Consider the following 21,715-nt stretch of genomic DNA (forward strand, 5'->3'; position numbering starts at 1 on the left):
CCCCTACTGAATCTTGAGCGGACACAAACACTTTCTCCAAGTCTTCCGGGTTATCAAAGTGAATATTAAAGTCTCCAGCAATTAATGCTTTGTATAAAGAAACAACTAGGTTTGATATGAAATCTGCAAATTCACAAAGGAATTCAGAATAGAGAAACTGCTCTCACTAACCATCTCTAGAGTCTGGATGTACACTTAATATTTCAACTTCTTTTACAAACCAACACCACAGGCCTGTGATAATAACCATCTCTCTGCTAAATGAACTGAACAGCTTCTTTGCATGTTTTGAAGCACTAGACAACATGCCTGCACAGAAGATTTCACCCCCCACCAACCAGGTTCTGAGCTTTTCCTCAGCTAGTGTGAAGAACAACATCACACGTACACAAAACACAGTGAAATTCCTCCTCTGCATTTAACCCATCTGAAGACACGAGAACATGCAAACTCCACACATTAGGACCCCCATCGGCCGCTGGGCTCGAACCCAGAAACTTCTTCTTGTGAGGCGACAGTGCTAACCACTACACCACTGTACCACTAAGCAGGATCAACATCCACAAGGCAGAAGGTCTGGACAACATCCCTGGTCAGATGCTGAAAGACTGTACAGAGAAGCTGAAGGATGTCCTTGCAGACATTTTTAATACCTCCTTGATTCAGGCTGTTGTCCCCAGATGCTTCAAAACCACCACCATCATACCTGTGCCAAAGAAGTCCTCTCCATCCTGCTTCAATGACGACTGCCCAGTTGCACTGGCCCCCATGATCATGAAGTGCTTTGAAAGGCTAGTCATGCAACATATAAAATCCATCCTTCCTCCCACCCTGGACCCCTTTCAGTTCGCATTTCGGGCCAATCATTCCACCAATGATGCAGTCTCCTCTGCCCTCCATGTTGCCTTCACTCATCTGAACACAAAAGATTCATGTGAGCATGCTGTTCATAAACTTCAGCATTTAATACCATCATCCCTCAACAGTTGACAGGGAAGCTGGACCTGCTGGGCTTGAACACCTCACTCTAACTGGTTGCTGGACTTTCTCTCTGAGACCCCCTACTGTACATCTCCCTAGACCGCAATCACTAAGATTCAGCAACAAGGCATCAGGCACCATCACACTAAGCACGCCCCCCCCAAGGATATGTACTCAGTCCCCTGCTGTTCACCTTGCTGACCCATGACTGTGTTCCAAAATTCAGCTCCAACCACTTCTTCAAATCTGCTGATGACATGATTGTGGTGCATCTCATCAGCAACAACCACAAAGCCAGTTATAGAAGTGAGGTGACCCAACTGGCCACACGGTGCATGAATAACAACCTCTCCCTAAATGTGGAAAAAAATAAGAGCTTGTTATTGACTTCCAGAAAGCCCACACCCAGCACCTCCCGCTGACCATCAATGGAACTGCTGTTGAACGGGTGAGCAACACCAAATTCCCGGGGGTGCGCATCACAAAGGACCCCTCCTGGGAGAACACTGCATCACTGGCCAAGAAAGCCCAGCAGCGCCTTTATTTCCTCTGGAAGCTGAAGAGAGCCGGAGCCCTGACACCCATCATGCACACTTTTTACTGCAGCACCATTGAGAGCATTCTGACTAGCTGCATCACTGTGTGGTTTGGAAGCTGCACAGCTGCCAATCGTAAGACCATGCAGCACATAGTGTATGTAGCTGAGATCATCAGTGCCTCTTTATCCCCCCCTTCCTGGACATCTACAACACCTGCCTAATTCGCAAAGCCATCAACATTGTGAATGACCCCACCCACCCTTCAAACACCAAGTCAGTCCCCTGCCTTCTGGTAAAAGGTACCAGAGCCTCCAAGCTAGCTCCACCAGCCTGACAAGCAGCTTCATCACCAGGCTGTCAGGATGCTGAACACTCACTCACTCAAAATAACTCAGACTGTTTACTGCAATTCATCCATAGTCTTGTTCAATAAAATCAGGCACTTGTCACTTTACTACTACCTTTTTTCCCTTCCCCCATACATTGACTCACCCTGTAATGGAACATTATTTGCACATTGGATATTCCCATATCCATGAAGCCATTTTATACTACTACCACCATTTGCATCATTTCTTCTGCTTGCGTGGTTTTGTATGTGTGCGCTTTTCTAAATTAAATACTTTTGTTGTGGGGCGGCACGGTGGTGTAGTGGTTAGCACTGTCGCCTCACAGCAAGAAGGTCCTGGGTTCGAGCCCCGTGGCCGGCGAGGGCCTTTCTGTGCGGAGTTTGCATGTTCTCCCCGTGTCCGCGTGGGTTTCCTCCGGGTGCTCCGGTTTCCCCCACAGTCCAAAGACATGCAGGTTAGGTTAACTGGTGACTCTAAATTGAGCGTAGGTGTGAATGTGAGTGTGAATGGTTGTCTGTGTCTATGTGTCAGCCCTGTGATGACCTGGCGACTTGTCCAGGGTGAACCCCGCCTTTCGCCCGTAGTCAGCTGGGATAGGATCCAGCTCGCCTGCGACCCTGTAGAACAGGATAAAGCAGCTAGAGATGAGATGAGACTTTTGTTGTGTATTTATGTTTACAGCGAGGGTCTGGGAGAAACGATATTTAAATCCCATCTATGTCCTGTACATATGGCAGAATTGACCATAAGGTTGACTTGACTTTCTCCATCAGACAGTTAACTAATATACATACATCACAAATCAAGCTACTACTAATGATGGAGGAAGAATGACTAAACATCCTGTACTCGACACACTGAACAAGCTGAATATTTGACATGGTGCGTGTTAAACATACCTTCGTCAAAGATTCCTTTGTTTTACCAACGTTGAGATGCAGGTGGTTTTCCCCATTCCAAGAGACAAAGTTGTCCACTGTTTCTCAGTACTTTGAATGCATTCCACAGTGGAGAACTTCTGCAAGTAGTATGAGTTGGAGTTGTACTGAAAATCCAGTGTGTAGAGCACGGGCGATTGCTCTAAGACAACGAGGGAGGCTCAGCCTCCTCTAAAAATGACGAACATCATGTAGGATGAATTGCGCTAGGCTTATGTTATAGCTGACCTTATAACATTGCTATTTCAGATCCAGAATCATAGAAATATATGTGCTCAACCCAACTACAGTGCGAAATCATTCTGTTATAACTTTCCTCAGTTCGCCTAATGTGTGTGTGAGTTTTTCCCCCTCGTGACAGCACGATGCAGCGCAGCCTCAGTGGATTGGGAGCTATGTGCTTGTCAGTCTCAAAATGCAAGACGATTATTGGACAAATACTGCGAAAACGCCCGCCCACGGAGTCTCATGGACTCCCAGCCTCAGTGGACTTCAACGGCATTTGGGAGCTATGCGCTTTTCAATCTCAAAATGCAAGACGGTTATTGGACAAATACTGCGAAAATGCCTGCCCACGGACTCTGAGCCTCACATGAGAGGGACATGGCAGTTTCCGCGAGGAGACTGGTGATTGGTGAAAGCGGCCGGATATTTTCTTTGATTGACAGCTCGTTTCAACTATAGACAGGCAGCGGTACAGTGTTGCCAGATTGTGGGCGGTTTTAAGTGCATTTTGGCGGGTTTTGAACATATTTTGGGCTGGATAACGTCAGCAGTGTCTGGCAACATCAGTTCAGTCCCATGCGGATTCGCAAGTGCTGTGGTGTATTGTAAGAGATCGGCTTACATTTCGATTTCATTCATTACATACGGTTTCTACCAGCTTTTTTAGTTTGTATATATTTTCATTGTAAATAAAGTGTAAATATAGTGTTGTCAAGTTTGCTATCTTAGTTCCAGAAATTTTGTTTATTTGAGTGACTGAACTTGAGGGGGCTAGTCAGCTAGCAAGAAAGCTGCGCATGGATGCCAAGCATTGCTGATTTAATTTTGGCGAAGCCATTTGCCAGTCTTCCTTTCGAGGAAAAAATTAAAATTAAAGAGCAGGGTAGACCAACGCCTCAAATTGACTTGGTGAAAAAGGTAGGGAATAATACTCGTTCCTTTCAGCTCTGCCTAAACTCAAGGAGGCATGGGATAGAGGGGACATTGCCTACTTGAGATATGATCGCCTTGTGTCCCACCCACCGAGGGAGCGAGGGGCTGCATTGCCCTCACTCTTGTCCTCCACACCAGCTTGAACGAAGAGGAGTGGTATGTAGGACTCAGAGATGAAGGCCTTCTGATTTTATTTTATGTTATTGTTAAACTTTTCATTTTTCTTTAAACATCAATGACTACATCAAACACTGATATGCCTTGCATAAAGCTAGGCCTCAGCAAGGGCCTAGTTTTGGCTCATGTGAATGTATGTAGTCTGCGCAATAAGTACCATGATGTAGAGCATATTGTCAGGGATAACTGCATTAACATCATTGCTATTTCTGAGACCCACCTTGATGATTCTTTCTCTGATTCACTCATAGCTATTCAGGGTTTCTCCATTTTTAGAAAAGATAGAAATATGTATGGGGGTGGGGTGGCTGTTTATGTTCAAAATGATTTACCTGCTAAAATACGTTATGATCTGATGAGTGAAGAAATTGAAGCTGTTTGTGTACAAGTCCATTTGCCTTATTTAAAACCAATTATAGTATGTTGCTTCTATAGGCCTCCTAGTGCAGATGCTGTTTATATGAATGGGTTGTGTGAGATGTTTGACAGAATATCAGATGAAAATAGAGAAATCTACTTGTTGGGTGACATGAATGTGGACTGGTTGGTGCAGTCATGTCCAAATAAGAATAAGTTACTCTCTATATTAAATACTTGTAATATGTCTCAAATTGTTGCATCTCCTACAAGAATTCATCTAGGCAGTGATGGCAATACTTCTGAGACATGCATTGATCATATTTATACAAATGTTGCTGAACACTGTTCTAAGGCCATTTCAGTCCCTGTAGGTTTCAGTGACCACAATATAATAGCGGTCACTAGAAAAACTAAGGTTCCAAAATTTAAAGCTAAAACAATTTTTACAAGGTCTTATAAGAGATTTAATGAAGATTTGTTTATTGATGAAATATCTAATATTGATTGGAACTTGGTGTGTAGTGAGGATGACCCTGAAGCTGCTTTAGATTTATTTATGTCAATATATATGAGTGTTGTAGACAAGCATGCTCCTTTAAAAAAGTTCATGGTCAAAAATAGGTCTGCCCCATGGCTTGACAACAGTATTAGGACCCTAATGGCAGAGAGAGACAGGGCTAGAAAGGCCTCTGTCAGCTCGGGATCGATAGATGATAGGAATAAATATTGCTTCTTGCGTAATCAGGTTACAAAACTTAACAAGGTGAAGAAAAGGGAATATTTTAAACAAAGGTTATACAATGCGAGATATGATAGCAAACAAATTTGGAATGTTTTTAATCAAATAATGGGTCGAAAGACAACTGTGGGCACTCCCTTAGTGGAATCAAATGGACTTGTCCTCACTAAACCAGGTGAAATTGCAAATCATTTTAATGGGTTTTATGTGGGTAAAGTATCTAAACTAAGGCAGGACATGACTATTACAAACAACAGCAAAGCAAATGACTGTATTAAGAAAATAATAATGAAAGACAAAAGGTGTGAATTTAAATTTCTTCAGATTGAAGTCAGTGAAGTGGAGCGGTTACTCCGCTCTCTTCCTGATAGTAAGACAGCAGGACTAGATAACCTTGACAGTAAAGTGCTGAGATTGACTGCAGGTATCATTGCATCTCCTATATGCCACATTATTAATAGAAGTTTGGAGGTGGGCCTATGTCCAAAGAGGTGGAAAGAGGCAAAGGTTATTCCTCTGCCTAAGGATACCAAGGCAGCTTTTAATGAAAAGAATTCTAGACCCATTAGTATTTTACCTGTTTTGAGCAAAATCATGGAAAGGTTGGTGTATTCACAAATTCAAGCTTATTTTATATCAAATAATTTGCTAACTAACTTTCAACATGCCTATAGAGCTGGTCACTCCGCTTCTACTGCACTGATACAGATGACTGATGATTGGCTTAAGGCTATAGATAACTCAATGCTGGTGGGAGCTGTGCTGCTAGACTTTAGTGCGGCATTTGATGTGCTTGACCATTTACTACTGGTTGAAAAACTTAAATGTTATGGTTTTAACTCTTCTGCTCTAAAATGGATAACAAGTTATTTGTCCTCCAGATCACAAAAGGTATATCTTAATGGCAGCCTGTCGAGTAGCAGAGGTCTAGAGTGTGGCGTCCCACAGGGTAGTTGCCTTGGACCTTTGCTCTTCTCTGTATTTACTAATGACTTACCTTGGGCTACCAAAAGTGCCACAACTGTTTTATTCGCGGATGATTCAACATTGTATTGTTCTGCAAAATCATGTAATGTACTTAATGAAGTTTTGAGCAGTGAATTAAATGTGGTGTATGACTGGGTAGTATGTAACAGACTCGTGCTTAACATCTCTAAGACTAAATGTATTGTGCTGGGAACCAGGCACAGGTTATCTACAAGCCCAAAGCTTGATTTAAAATTGTGTAGCTTGGCAGTTCAACAAGTTGAAAGTACTAAACTCCTTGGAGTGATGCTGGACTGCACTCTGTCTTGGTCTAAGCACATTGATTATATACTTTTAAAAATGGGAAGAGCAATAGATGTTTGTAGGAAATGTGCTTCTTTTGTTGCCCGTCCACTTTTAAATCAGATAGTTCAGAGTTTGGTATTATGTCATCTTGATTATTGCTCAATGGTGTGGTCATCTGCTAACAGTGGTGACCTTAGGAAGCTCCAGGTAGTTCAGAACAGAGCAGCACGGTTAGTTCTGGGCTGCTCACCAAGGTCTAATGTAAGCCGAATGCATGCCTGCCTGTCTTGGCTTACTGTTGAAAATAGGTTGAAGTGTAATACACTTGTGCTGTTCAAGTCAGTTATGACCTCTAAAATGCCAATTTTTATACACGAACAAATAGTTTTTAGTAATACTATGCATAATCATTGCACTAGAGCTTCCAGTAATGGACAGCTTGAATTACCCACTTCAAAAAACAAAAACAATGCATTAATGAGATCTTTTATTTTTAGATCACTGACTTTGTGGAATAACCTGCCCCAAACCCTCTGTATTCTTAGCAAATTATCTTTTAAAAGAATTCTTAAGGTTTACTTAACACAGTAATTTACTGTATGTTTCTGTTGTCTGGAATGCTGTTATTGTTTTCTCAATGTATGTATTTTATTTGTTGCTCATTGCTTGATGTGATGTGTATTCATTTTATATTTATAATTGTATAATTGTTGTATGTTTATTTTAATGCGGACCCCAGGAAGACTAGCTGGTTGCTAAGGCACCAGCTAATGGGGATCCTTAATAAATCAAATCAAATCCTGGTACGAGAAAGTGAATTGGCTAACAGCAAGTGACCCACATCAACAACAGTAAATAGGCTACTTTAGTAATATGTCATGGATGGACCAAAAATATAGAATCTATTTAAAATGTTTATGCTGAGTATATTATCTCATCTCATCTCATTATCTCTAGCCGCTTTATCCTTCTACAGGGTCGCAGGCAAGCTGGAGCCTATCCCAGCTGACTACGGGCGAAAGGCGGGGTACACCCTGGACAAGTCGCCAGGTCATCACAGGGCTGACACATAGACACAGACAACCATTCACACTCACATTCACACCTACGCTCAATTTAGAGTCACCAGTTAACCTAACCTGCATGTCTTTAGACTGTGGGGGAAACCGGAGCACCCGGAGGAAACCCACGCGGACACGGGGAGAACATGCAAACTCCACACAGAAAGGCCCTCGCCGGCCCCGGGGCTCGAACCCGGACCTTCTTGCTGTGAGGCGACAGCGCTAACCACTACACCACCGTGCCGCCCTGAGTATATTATATTGGAATATATGTTTTTCTGGATATGAATTAAACACAGCTACAATTTGGAAAACATTTTTAAACAAAAACACAGCCGAGGTCAATTTTTAAACAACATGCCACAATTTTAAAATATAAAATGTTAAAATATACCCCCCCCAACACCACCATCATGTATATTGGACAGTAGGCTAATGGGCCAAAAGAACCTGTTATTTCACAGTTTGTGACCCTGCCAACAATCAGCCAGATCAGAGGCAAGAGTATGGGCAAAATTGATGTGTTTTTTTCTTTTAAAATCTGTAAATATCGTAACCGACCAGCCTCCCCTGTTTGAAAGACTGCCAGCCGCCACTGGTGTAGAGAGTAAAAAGGAAAGGTGATCGAACTGTTCCCTGAGGTGTCCCAGTGTTACTGACCAATGTCTTCAACACACCACTCTGGAGCTTCACACATTGTATCTGTTGGTCAGGCAGTCCATAATTCTGCTCACTGTAGGAACATCAATGTGATCCAACATGAAAAACATGATCTTCACTGTAGCTCCAGGCTTGTCCAGGTATACAGTATGTGGGCTCTGTGCAGCCTGTAGATCAGAGCATCATCCATGCCCATGACCATCCATGACAAGGTCTGAGCTGTTTCAGGGCTAGTCTCTCCAATGTCTTCATGATGTGTGAGTTGAGTACAACAGGTCTGTAATCCTTAAGGTTGCTGAGGGATCCTGGTTTTGGTACTGGAACTGTACAGGAAGCCTTACAGAGCTGGGGCACTTTCTATCTTAGAGAGAGAAAACAGGTGCTGTGGCACATTGTGTAGCTAGCTAGTGCAGAACTTCAGCATGCTTTTTAGTCAGGACAGACAGCACTGTTGCTTCCACATGGGAGTTGCAGGGCAAGCTCCAGCACATAGTGCACTCCAGACAGGAACCAGTGTGTGTGATCCTTGGTATTCCTTGCTTCCCCTGCTCTCTCTCCCTTTAAGGGTGCCATACCACACCTTCTCCCTGGCATATAGCAACACCATCTGATGATCCCCTCAAGACATTCAGGGTTCAAGTCCTAGCACTGCGAAGTTGCCACTGTTGGGCCCTTTAAAAAGGGATTGAAAAAAGTGTGTATTGTGAATGTGATCCTTTTCAAAACAGATAGAAAAAAGTAAGTTTTCAAAAATATGCAGATACATGTAGACAAGGCCACAGGCCAAGCCAAAAGCTAAATGAAGATAGCAGCACTCAGATAAAGGGAAAAAGCAGTTATGATGGCAATTACAGTGATGGGCTCAACATCTTGGTACACCTCAGATACTGTGGTATGGTAGTGCATTGCATTACTTGTTATATAATGTGTGCTCTGTGAAACACCTTGTGTGGAAGAAGCTGTACATTAGTAATTTTAGTCATGTTAAAAGTGGATTTGCACAACTGGGTGAGTGATCTAGTGCTCTGATCCAATGTTTTGTGAAAAAAGTGCGTCTTTTCTGATGAGGTCCAGTGAGATTTTGTCATCAGAAAGCACCAGACAGACAGTCATGGTCTGAATCCCTGATGACAGTCCCAAATGTATACCCTGAAGATTTCAGTCACTAAAAACAGTTTATGCCTAAGACTCGCATATGTGTCAGTGGAGGAATTCACTTGGATTTAATGAAAAAAAAAAAAAACCTTCTGAAATAATAAAACTCATGTTTGTACTAAACATCCTGTAAACACAGTACTGTTTGTTTTATTAAATTGTTGTATTTGTTTTTATTTTTCTACACCTGTGTAATGTAATGATTTATGATCTTACTCTCTGAAGTCAGCCAGAAGAGGGTGGGGTTCAGTTTCAGTCTAATTTCTCCCAAGGTTTCTGACATGACTCAGGGAGTTTTTCTTCATCACTGTCTCTGGATTGTTCATTAGGGCTCTAACTCTGCATGCAGATTTCTGTAAAACCAGAGGCTCCAACTCTCCCGCCATGGGCAGGAGATCTCCTGCTTTAGGGAACATTTAGAAAATCCTCCCGCTCACAACATAATCTCCCGCCCGCCCTTACTACACATGATTAGTTAAAACAATATATAACTTGATCATGGCCGTAGCCAGCTATGAGGCTCCCGCGGTCCGGACCTCGGTCATTTTTAAGAGCTGAAAATACATTTGTATGCTAAATATTCAACTGGATAAAAAATAAAGAATAACATTAAAACGTCTCCATAAAAAGTGCATTGCTAATTATGTTAAACGCTGATTGTCTTCTGTGTCTGTTTCGTGGGCGCGGCTCTGAGACCAAGAACACAAAAGCGAACGAGTGCGTGACTCAGGGGAGGAACACAGTGCAGGAGACACGGTTTTTCCATGGTAACCATCAGCACACTTTCATGAAGCTGTTAAATTTACATTTTCGAAGCAGCGCAGTTTTGTAATCATTGCTTGGGCCAGATCAAACCATTAAACAAGCTTAAATTATTCTTACTCTTGCCACATACATGATTTTTTGTTTTCAAAACTGATGATATTCAGTTCAAACACCATGAAAAGTAATTTCAGGAATAGATCTCTTGTGTGGTGTGTAATTCACCCCGCTCATTTAAATATGGCGAACATTTTTCAGCACACGCTTTGCGCATCACGGACCTCAGTGATTTTAAAATGCTGCTGGAGCCCTGACCTTGATCCATTTCTGTTGACGAAAATTAATAGTTGACTTTCTGCTTTTCGTGTGTCTGACATTGTATGGGTGGACTCAAGTGTGTACCCCACGGTATATGCTGATTCCCCGGTCGGTACACCGATCGGCGTAACGGGGGGGGGGATTGGAGTGAATACCGGAGGCCTGCGCGCGCAGATCAAGCATGCATATGAATAGAGTGGAATTCGGTACACCGCGGGGTCACACTGAGCCACCCAATGTCTTAGCAGTTACCAATAAAGCATACAGATGGCGCTATTAATGATACGTACGAGAAAACCCGCGACACTCAACCATTTTGTTTGTTTTTTTGCATCTGCATTTATCGCCTGCTCGGCTTTAACTTTATGTTCTCTTGAATGAGATAATGAAACAAAGTTCCATTGGTGGAAATGGTGAAAGCCAAACTACGAAGAGAAAATATCAGAAAATCACCAAGATAAAGTTGGGATCGCCCGTCGTGATGGTCGCCAGGGACGAATGGCGGACTATTTTCGACGGCAGCAAGACGACCCTATATCTGACAGGGTTAGATCACCAGACCAGACGTTAGATTCTAGCCAACTTGTCTGACTTTTTTGTCTGACTTTTACTAACTTAGACTTAGAAATAGAATATTATTAGAAGAATATTATCATCAGAGGGTCTACCATTGGCAATTTATAATAGTCATTATTGACATTAACATTGACTGTAGGCATATTAAAGGTTTGGTCTATAGTTACTGGATTTATCCAGATCTGTTACTAAGATTTAATTGACACGAAATGTGGTGAATCACATATATATATATATATATATATATATATATATATATATATATATACACACACACACGCGCATACATAAACTCCCTTACATTGTCTCCCTCCGAGCTACTCGCAGAGAGGGAGAATCTCCCTCTTTGCAATTTCCCAAGTTGGAGCCTCTGTAAAACTGTATTGTGCTTAATGTTAAAAGACATATACTAGTGCATCACAAAAAATTAGAATATTGTGAAAAAGTTCGATATTTTCCATCAGTTATTTAAGAAAGTGAAAATGTTAAATATTAAAGACTCATTACACATAAACTAAAATGTTTCAAGCATTTTTCTATTTTAATCAGTATGGCATACAGTACAAAAACATAAAAAAAAACCCATCTCAAAATATTAGAATATTTCATTTCGAGTTTGAGTAAAACAGTATGAACACAGTGTATCTCGCGGTCTAGTTCAGTACACACAACCACAATCATGGGGAAGACTGCTGACTTGACTGTTGTCCAGAAGATGATCACTGATGCCCTCCACAAGGAGGGTAAGCCACAAAAGGTCATTGCTGAAAAGGGTGGCTGGAAAAAGTGCACAAGCAACAGGGATGGCCGCAGTCTTGAGAGGATTGTCAAGAAAAGTTGATTCAAGAACTTGGGAGAGCTTCACAAGGAGTGGACTGAGGCTGGTGTCAGTGTATCAAGACCCATCACGAACAGACATCTTCAAGAAAGGGGATACAACTTTCACATTCCTAATATCAAGCTACTCCTGAGCCAGAGACAATGTCAGAAGTGTCTTATCTGGGCTAAGGAGAGAAAGAAATGGACTGTTGCTCAGTGGTCCAAAGTCCTCTTTTCAGATGAAAGTACATTTTGCATTTAATTTGGAAATCACGGTTCTAGAGTCTGGAGGAAGAGTGGAGAGGCACAGAATCCAAGGTGTTTGAAGCCCAGTGTGAAGTTTCCACAGTCTGTGATGATTTGGGGTGCCATGTCATCTGCTGGTGTTGGTCCACTGTGTTTTATCAAGTCCAAAGTCAACACAGCCATCTACCAGGAGATTTTAGAGCACTTCATGCTTCCATCTGCTGACGAGCTTTTTGGAGATGCTGATTTCCTTTTCCAGCAGGACTTAGCACCTACCCACAGTGCCAAAACTACTACCAAATGGTTTGCTGACCATGATATTACTGTGTTTGATTGGCCAGCCAACTTGCCTGACCTGAACCCCATAGAGAATCTATGGGGTATTGTCAAGAGGAAGATGAGAAACACCCGACCCAAAAATACAGATACGCTGAAGGCCACTATCAAAGCAACCTGGGCTTCAATAACACCTCAGCAGTGCCACAGACTGATCACCTCCATGCCACACCGCATTGATACAGTAATTCATGGTAAAGGAGCCCCAACCAAGTATTGAGTGTATAAATGAATACACTTTTCAGAAGTTGGACATTTCTGTATTGTAAATCCTTTTTTTGATTGATCTTAGGGAATATTCTAATAATTTGAGATACTGGATTTCTGATTTTCATGAGCTATAAGCCATCTCATCTCATCTCATTATCTGTAGCCGCTTTATCCTTCTACAGGGTCGCAGGCAAGCTGGAGCCTATCCCAGCTGACTACGGGCGAAAGGCGGGGTTCACCCTGGACAAGTCGCCAGGTCATCACAGGGCTGACACATAGACACAGACAACCATTCACACTCACATTCACACCTACGGTCAATTTAGAGTCACCAGTTAACCTAACCTGCATGTCTTTGGACTGTGGGGGAAACCGGAGCACCCGGAGGAAACCCACGCGGACACGGGGAGAACATGCAAACTCCGCACAGAAAGGCCCTCGCCGGCCACGGGGCTCGAACCCGGACCTTCTTGCTGTGAGGCGACAGCGCTAATCACTACACCACCGTGCCGCCAGCTATAAGCCATAATCATCAAAATTAAAACAAAAAAGGCTTTAAATATTTCACTTTACATGTAATGAATATAGAATATATGAAAGTTTACCTTTTTGAATTAAATAATGAAAAAAGGAACTTTTTCATGGTATTCTAATTTTTTGAGATGCACTAGTACATCCTGAAAATAAAATAAAACTGAATTAAATCATATACCTGAAGTAATGTGTCTAAAGAGAGTGCACTACCGTGTGTGTCCACACAACAATGATGTTAGCAGTCTAAGAATTGTGAAGCTCCTATCTGCAGCTGTCCCAAACCAAGCTAAATAAATAACCCCAGGTAGTCTACACTTCATTTGTAGTATGTTTGGAGCAGAGACACAGCTGTCTTTCTGGGGTTTTGTCTCAAATCACCAAGGTACTGAACTAAATCCTGTGTTTTAACCTTGTAGATCCCATTGTCAGTGAATCTGATGGATGTTTATAATGATCAGAGTTTAGCTCTGCCCGCTGTCTCCATCAGCACTTCCTGTCCTGAGAACCTGCCCAACATCAAAAGGGAGTTCTGTGGTAAGTGTACACACACACACGACTGTTTAATCTGAATAACATGACAGTTTTAACAAGAACAAACAACTTCCTCTCTCAGATGCAGACGCTCGTGTTCTTGCAAAGGAACGACAGAAAAAAGACAACCACAACCTGAGTGAGTTCCCCAACACCCATTTCTTATAAAACTGACTTACTGTGAGTACCAAATCTATTTTCTCTTCATGTTTTCCCCATTTCCTTGCAGTCGAGAGGAGACGGCGTTTCAACATCAACGACCGCATTAAAGAGCTTGGCACTCTCATCCCCAAATCCAACGACCCGTACGTCAATCACCATAAGACTGTTACTGGACCATCAGATCTGCTACTGTCAGCTCAGTGTATGTGTGTTTCTGTTCAGGGACATGCGCTGGAACAAGGGCACTATTCTGAAGGCCTCAGTGGACTACATCAGGAAGCTGCAGAGGGATCAGCAACATGCCAAAAAGCTGGAGACCCGACAAAAGAACCTGGAGATCGCCAACCACCACCTGATGCTGCGGGTACAGGTACAGAGCTCTGCATCATCACGAACGTGTGCTGAAAGGCTCCGTGTTCTACTGAATAAGAAATGCTAATTAGCACATTCTCTGTTCTCTTTGCTAATGTAGGAGTTGGAGATGCAGGCTCGAGCTCATGGACTCATGCCCTCACCTCTCTGTTCTCCAGAACATTCTGCTTGTCCAGTCAAACAGGAGCTGATACTGGGTGATTGCGACATGCCCAAAAATGGCCACATCATGACCTCTGACCCTGGGGCCTATGGGGTCATGGCCAAGACAACAGGTGCAAAACTAGAAGACATGCTGATGGAGGAGACAGAGCTGCCATTAACAACAAGCCTTTCACCAAAGAACAGCAGCAGCAAGAGTAGCATTAGCATGGAGGAGCGCACATGTTAGTACTTCCTGGTCTGACATCAGCGATGCATATTTTATTTTCTGAAGAAGCACTTCTTGCTTTTCTATATTTACACTAGTTTTATTTTATATTAAACGATGTATTGTAAGCATTTTAAGTTTACTTTGAAATCAGTAAAATTAATCAGTAGAGTCAAACAGAATTCCAGTTTAATCTAGTTGGTGATGATTTGAATGTGAGTGATTAATAACTTCATTAGCATGTTAGCTGTAGATAAACACCGAGTCTAGACATCAGTAATAAACTCATCCTCCTCAGCACAGAACCTCGCAGTCACACTGCACTTTAACATCGTTTATAGAGACATTAGATTAGACGCTGCAGAGACGTACAACTTCACCGTCATGGTTTAGGCAGAATGTGAATGTTTAGAGCATTAATTTAAAATGTATTGTGTGTAGAATTTAATTTCCACAGGTCCTGTTTATAGTGAATTTATCTTCCAAACACACAGCTATTTATCTGCTCCTGACTGTAAAGTTAATGCTCTGAAGGAAAACTTGATTTCATTGTCTGATAAATTAGTGCAATAAAGTTTGTTTATTTATGAATGAATGTAACCTGACAGTTTTACTCATTAAAGCCAAGAGTCAGGACTAAAACAGATCACCGTGTCTGATTAGTGTGTCGACTCCAAACACTTCCCAGACAACAGCGCCAGAGGCACACGCGCACGCACCTCATTTCAAACAGGAGAAAACTGGGAAAAGTCCAACTTTCACATTAATATACACAAATCCTAAATATCTTTATTTAAATAAATAAATAAACCCAATCCAACCCACTGAGCAGCAAACACAAAAATACTTAAGGAATGTTTTCCCCCTTTATTTGGGCTGGATTTTGGGTTTTATGCCTGAGTCAGATAGCAAACAGCAGCAATTCTCAATTTTACCATTAAAGATAATAATAATAATAATAATAATAATAAACACAAAATGAATAAAATAAACTATTATTTTCAGGTAAACATCATGGACATGAGGAGGCAAAGTCATAGCTATCAACAGCTCACAAAATAAAACATTTAAATTCAGAAGGTTATCATCATACTTGATAACTTTAATGATGTTAATTAAATTCAAGAAGTGATGTTGAAGGATAATTTACTATCGAGAGTACAACTTTATCCTGGGCAAAATGTGTGTAAACAGTAAGCACGTCTCATCTGAGCATCTCACACCTCTGTGACTGAGAAAAACAAACAGCAGAGTTATTAAATGTGATTATACACTTCATTATGATTAAAATAACTATAAATTAAATTACAAAATTTAATCTTCAATACTCTGAACACATGAGAAATGCTACAGCTAATAAAAAGTACAAAGTTTCTTCTGCTTCAAGTACAGAAACACATGCTAATGCTAACTTTAAACACCCGTATTTTCATCCAGTTTACTGTCCATGTGGAATTTAGCATCTCAGTGACACGGACATTTACATAAAAGTCTTTCTGCTTTATTCTACAAGGCTACAATGATCCTAAAGTAAAAAAAGTGACCTGAGATATTAGCATCTGTTCAGCAGTAACACCACATGCAAACATTTCGCACCTTCAGTCCACCTCATTTATTCTGAAAATCAAAAATTTAGTTTAAATACAAAAATACAAATTGCTAAAGCTAAGCACTAACCCTTTATGCACCAGGAGTGACCTGAGACAAGAATGTAAACAGGAAGCAGTTTTGTTTTTTTTTTTAAATCCAAAAGGAATTCAACATTAGCTTTCAGCATCTCAGCCACACTCAGTTAATGGGACGAGGTACTGTGAGGAACGCTCAATAGCGCCGGCTTAAAGATAGCATGATGCTATTCTGTGTTTAATAGAAGGAGGCTGTGTGTGTGTACAGAGTCCTCCGGCCTAAGTGGGGCAGCACAGAGCCGTGAAGGTCAAGTGGGTGGTGCAGGGTGGAGTTAGCACCACAGTCAATGTAGCGATAAGCCTCCAGTGTGTTCTGTGCACTGCGAACCATGTAGGACGTTTTTACAGATGTCCTAGAGAGAGAGAGAGAGAGAGAGAGAGAGAGACCCCTCTTCAGGAAAAGTCAACAAGTTGGTTGTGATCAGTGTATGAGGAGTAGGTGACCACTGCCTGAGTGATAGTGTGATGAGTATCTGACCAGTGTGTGATTAATGAGTTAAACTGTGATGAGTCTGTGATGTGTGTGACAGTAGGGTGATTAGTGTGGGGAAAATGTGTAATTAGTGTTTGGAGAGTGTGCGGTTACCGTGTGACGAGTGTGAATTGGTGTGTAATTAAGCTTCATGTATTGACTCAGTGTAATATCCATGTTTGAACTGTATGAGGAGTGAAATGAGAGACTCACTGTGTGAACACCACGATGTTGTGAACCTTAATACTCGCCATGGTGCAGAAAGCACTGTGAGAACAAGAACACACGCATCAGACTTCAACACACACACACACACACACTCCCTCCCTCTCTCCCTTCAACACACAAAAAACTCTTATCTCACCATGAGCTCAGTGTAGGTGTGAATCAGGTGTTAAATGTGAATTCGCTATAAATATAAAAGTAAACTCACTACACGTAAGACAGCGAACCGCTGATCTCCACACTCACAGTGAAGTTCATCTGTACACACACACACACACACACACACACAGTCATTGCAGAAAAAACAATCAGTAGGTGATAACGTACCTCTCTACACCCTGCCCCATACCCGTCTCTACACCCTGCCCCATACCCGTCTCTACACCCTGCCCCATACCCGTCTCTACACCCTGCCCCATACCCGTCTCTACACCCTGCCCCATACCCGTCTCTACACCCTGCCCCATACCCGTCTCTACACCCTGCCCCATACCCGTCTCTAACCCTGCCCCATACCCGTCTCTACACCCTGCCCCATACCCGTCTCTACACCCTGCCCCATACCCGTCTCTACACCCTGCCCCATACCCGTCTCTAACCCTGCCCCATACCCGTCTCTACACCCTGCCCCATACCCGTCTCTACACCCTGCCCCATACCCGTCTCTACACCCTGCCCCATACCCGTCTCTACACCCTGCCCCATACCCGTCTCTACACCCTGCCCCATACCCGTCTCTACACCCTGCCCCATACCCGTCTCTACACCCTGCCCCATACCCGTCTCTAACCCTGCCCCATACTCGTTTGTGACTGAACCCCTCACCGATATTCATCTCTGACTGACCCCACCTCCATACTCACCTCTATCTAATCCCTCACAATACCGGTCTATGACTGACCCCTCCCCCACTGACTGACTACTTTCACATTACCATGAATGCTTTGCGCTTTTTTTTTTTTTAATTTGGGGGGGGGGGGGGGGGGGGGGGTAACCAAAACATAAATAAAAAACAGGGTGCCGCACACGAACAGTAATCTTTCAAATTTAAAATCTCCCTAAAACCTTCAAAGAAGTGCCAAAACTAACTAAACCAAAGCTTAAAGAAATCTGCAAAGCCTTTTATGAACTTCGAGAAATAAATCGGTAAAAAAGCGTCTGTAAATATTGTATCAAACACTGAACATCTTGACTTCGGGTGACAGCCAACAGCCTTCTTCGTCTGTCAACACGGGTGTTCCAACAATTACTGACCTGCAGAAGTTAAAGGAGAACTGATGGCAAATTTTTTTTTATCATCAATATTCTATTTCTCATTTTATTAAATATTTGAATGCATGTTTGATCGCTATTTTGTCGCTGCTATAGCAAGTTCTGAGTGTTTAAAATATGCTGTAATACATCAGTGCATATGTCAAAGCAACGGCCGTAAACAAGATTCGTTGAGACCTGTGCGAGACATCGTAGGACAGAAGTAAAACGTACAGCGGAAATCAAAGTGACCAACATCTGCCAGCGTTGCAAAAGACACGCGCCCTCTTTCAAACGCTGATGTCATCAAACCGCAAGTTTTGTTTGTTCTGATAGCAATCAGGAAAGTTTGAAAAAAGTCGGCAGTAATCGTCATTTAAACTCGTTATTGTGCAATATTTCGTTTGGAAAAGAGTTTTTAAAATGGCGGCACTGACACGTCACGTTTCAAAGTCTCGCACAAGTCTCGTGAAGATTGCGCAGATAAGCGACGCCTGCCGTGGACCAAACGAACCAAATTCAACACGGCTAAAAATCCAATAGGCCGATAAGTATCATATTTATTTGCAATTAGTTGCCCATACGAGTCACGATATAAGGTTACTAAAACCGAAAACATAATTGAAGAACACGTTAAGAAATAAAGCAAATTTTAAAAATGACTTCAGTTCCCCTTTAAAAGATCGTCAGAAGAGCTGAGAAAGATCGACACTGATCAGAGAAGAATTCACAGTGAAATCATTTTTGGTGGCTGCTGGTTACGACAAGAAAGCCATAAGAATAAACAAAACGCTTCATGCACGGGAACACAAGCACAGAATTCACTCAGTCAAGTAAGGACTGTAAACACAGCAGAACTGTCACATTTATTTTTTTTAAAGTTGACTTTGATTTCCTTCACTCCGATTTTCCTAGAGGCGGCACGGTGGTGTAGCGGTTAGCGCTGTCGCCTCACAGCAAGAAGGTCCGGGTTCGAGCCCCGTGGCCGGCGAGGGCCTTTCTGTGCGGAGTTTGCATGTTCTCCCCGTGTCCGCGTGGGTTTCCTCCGGGTGCTCCGGTTTCCCCCACAGTCCAAAGACATGCAGGTTAGGTTAACTGGTGACTCTAAATTGAGCGTAGGTGTGAATGTGAATGGTTGCGTGTCGCCCTGTGATGATCAGGTGACCTGTCCAGGGTGAACCCCGTCTCTCACCCATAGTCAGCTGGGATAGGATCCAGCCCACCCGTGACCCTGCACAGGATAAGCAGCTCCAGGTAATGGATGGATGATTTTCCTCAAGCTCATATACTACCAGATTACGACAATCTTTGGACTGTTAGAGCTACAGGGTCAAATACTACATTCGATCTCCCTACATAAACAGTAAAAGGGGAAGGACATGTAAGCTTACTTACACTGTAGCGTTTGCACTTTGTTTTGGGAGTTTATCCTTCAATAAAGTTGTCCTTTTCAGTTGTTTGACTTGTCTTTGTTTTTCACACTTATGACGAAACACAAAGACCGGGGTTGTAGGCTTCGGGACTTGGAGCATCAGACTTTTCTCCACCACTGAAGTGTGTAGAACACCGTCACGTGTTATCCGTCGGTGTAAAGTTTTGTCAGCAAATTCTGTCTAACCACGCTTTGACGCTTAACCTCTTTAGATATTCCATAAAACTTTAAATCACGATTCCTTTTATGGCTATTTGAACAAGTTGGTGCACAGCAAAAGTCGCTTTTCCCCATGTGAATAGCCCCCCAAGCATAAATACATCACTTGTTTATCACAATGCATTGTGGGGGACAGCTGGGGTCGGTAGTTGAGCAATATGAGAGGTATCAGATTAATTTTACGTGAGAGCAATTTTGCCATGCTCTGTCGTGGAAGACCATGAAATTGGTGATTTAAAGAGGTGGATAACATGTCGAGGGTTTACAGCAGGAAAATCAGTATCCAAATCAAGTTTGGTGAGAAGGTAAGAGTCGAGACCGAGTCTACCACACTGTACATCAAATCTCAGAATGTCTCATTTCTGAGGACGTGTATTGCACCAGCTAAACTTTGAGAAAACAAATCTGAATATCAGGAATTGGCGCAGAGCAGCGCTCTCGTGGGTGAACATACGTGGGCAAATAACGGTCCGAGTGATAAAGGAGTGATTAGTTAAATAAAACTTGATATCAGGAAATATTAACCCCCCCCAAAAAAAAATAAAAACCCCACCCACCCACAACACCTTTGGAAAGCCCCTGATCTGCCGTGTCACGTTCAGTATAAATGCATTTTCTTTGATAAATGCCGCTAGTGAGGTCCACTGAACATTATACATACCCGAAAGAGAACCCTTGGTGGTTTGGGAGTTTTATCGGTCCGACGAGCTCGTTCGGCTGCAGAGTGTGTCAGTACGTTCAGAGGCAAAGGCCGAAGAACGCTTTTTTTATTTTCCAGGCTTTGGAACATCGCTAGTTTCAGACGATGAATAGTGTCGATTGTTATAATCATCTATAGCCAAAGGCCATTCCACAGATCATGGAAATATTGCTGGGTCACAGTTTACGTACATCTTTTCCCCCCACCAGAGAAATGTAAGCTACAAACACTTGTCCATTTCGATTCCGTTCAAAGGTTTTTGTTGCAGATTAAACTTATTCATTTCTTTCTTCTCAACTGGCAGGTGATAAAAGCTCAAATTAGGTGGCGTTCTCTTTGTTGTGGAGACACAGTTAAGCACACAGCAATTCACTTTAGGCAGCATGGTTAAAACCGGTTACAAAGAACAATGAAGCATTTAACAAAAGGCGAAAGTAAACAATATGGCGGAGCTGACCCCGGGTATCACCCATAATGCATTGCAGTAAACAAGTAATGAAGTAGTTATGGGTTAGGGTCATTTGAAAAAATGACTGTGGTTATCTGACTTAAATATAGTGCCTGGTTATCCCCCAAGGCACAAAGCATTATGGGTACTTGAAAGTAGAGAATACTCCCGAGTGACCCCTACCCCATACCTGTCTACCTGACTCCACCCCCTCACCTGTCTCTGGCTCAGTGGTTGGATGCTGAGGATGTTGTCCAGCTGCTGGGTGCCGATGACAGTCTTCATGTAGAGAACCTGACTGCTCACACTGTCCACCAACACAGTGAAGAAGTTCCCATTGTTAAAGTTCAAGGCACTCTGAGAACGAACACACACACGGCTTTAATCCCACGCTCGCTTTGGCAGTTAATTAAATGTTTAAAGACACAATAAGTCTCTTAAATCAAATCTGGCTCCTTCTCTAGAAAAAGCAGTAATTGTTGGAGATTTGTCATTTTTATAATCCACAAAACCCTCTGAGAGCCAATGAAAAAAAACTTCAAATATTACACAGAAGAATATCGCTGTAAGCAGAAGTAAGGAGGCCAAGCAATGCAAGGCAGTGTCTCCATGGTAACTTGATCCAACCCTGTTAAATGTGTGACTGTAAGCAGTGAC

The 21,715-nt window shown here is 42.4% G+C and overlaps 2 protein-coding genes across 6 annotated transcripts in view; one reads left to right on the forward strand and one right to left on the reverse strand.

Annotated features, from left to right (window-relative positions):
* Positions 1–15,254, forward strand: part of LOC132896318 (microphthalmia-associated transcription factor-like) — a 63,256-nt gene extending 48,002 nt beyond the window's left edge. For all 4 annotated transcript variants that reach the window (XM_060937060.1, XM_060937062.1, XM_060937061.1 and 1 more), the window contains exons 5-9: positions 13,608–13,725; positions 13,805–13,861; positions 13,952–14,027; positions 14,107–14,254; positions 14,357–15,254. In XM_060937060.1, coding sequence (XP_060793043.1) covers positions 13,608–13,725; positions 13,805–13,861; positions 13,952–14,027; positions 14,107–14,254; positions 14,357–14,647 — 690 coding nt within the window. In that variant the 3' untranslated portion in view covers positions 14,648–15,254. The remainder of the gene's footprint in view (positions 1–13,607; positions 13,726–13,804; positions 13,862–13,951; positions 14,028–14,106; positions 14,255–14,356) is intronic.
* A 218-nt stretch (positions 15,255–15,472) lies between these two features.
* The window catches only part of LOC132896319 (transmembrane protein 106C-like), a 42,554-nt gene continuing 36,311 nt past the window's right edge, over positions 15,473–21,715 (reverse strand). For both annotated transcript variants that reach the window (XM_060937064.1, XM_060937065.1), the window contains exons 5-8: positions 21,275–21,415; positions 17,217–17,266; positions 16,997–17,050; positions 15,473–16,664 (exon numbers count right to left, since the gene is read on the reverse strand). In XM_060937064.1, the coding sequence (XP_060793047.1) occupies positions 16,490–16,664; positions 16,997–17,050; positions 17,217–17,266; positions 21,275–21,415 (420 nt within the window). In that variant the 3' untranslated portion in view covers positions 15,473–16,489. The remainder of the gene's footprint in view (positions 16,665–16,996; positions 17,051–17,216; positions 17,267–21,274; positions 21,416–21,715) is intronic.

The sequence above is a fragment of the Neoarius graeffei genome, chromosome 13 (genome assembly GCF_027579695.1).
Source record: "Neoarius graeffei isolate fNeoGra1 chromosome 13, fNeoGra1.pri, whole genome shotgun sequence".
NCBI lineage: Eukaryota > Metazoa > Chordata > Actinopteri > Siluriformes > Ariidae > Neoarius > Neoarius graeffei.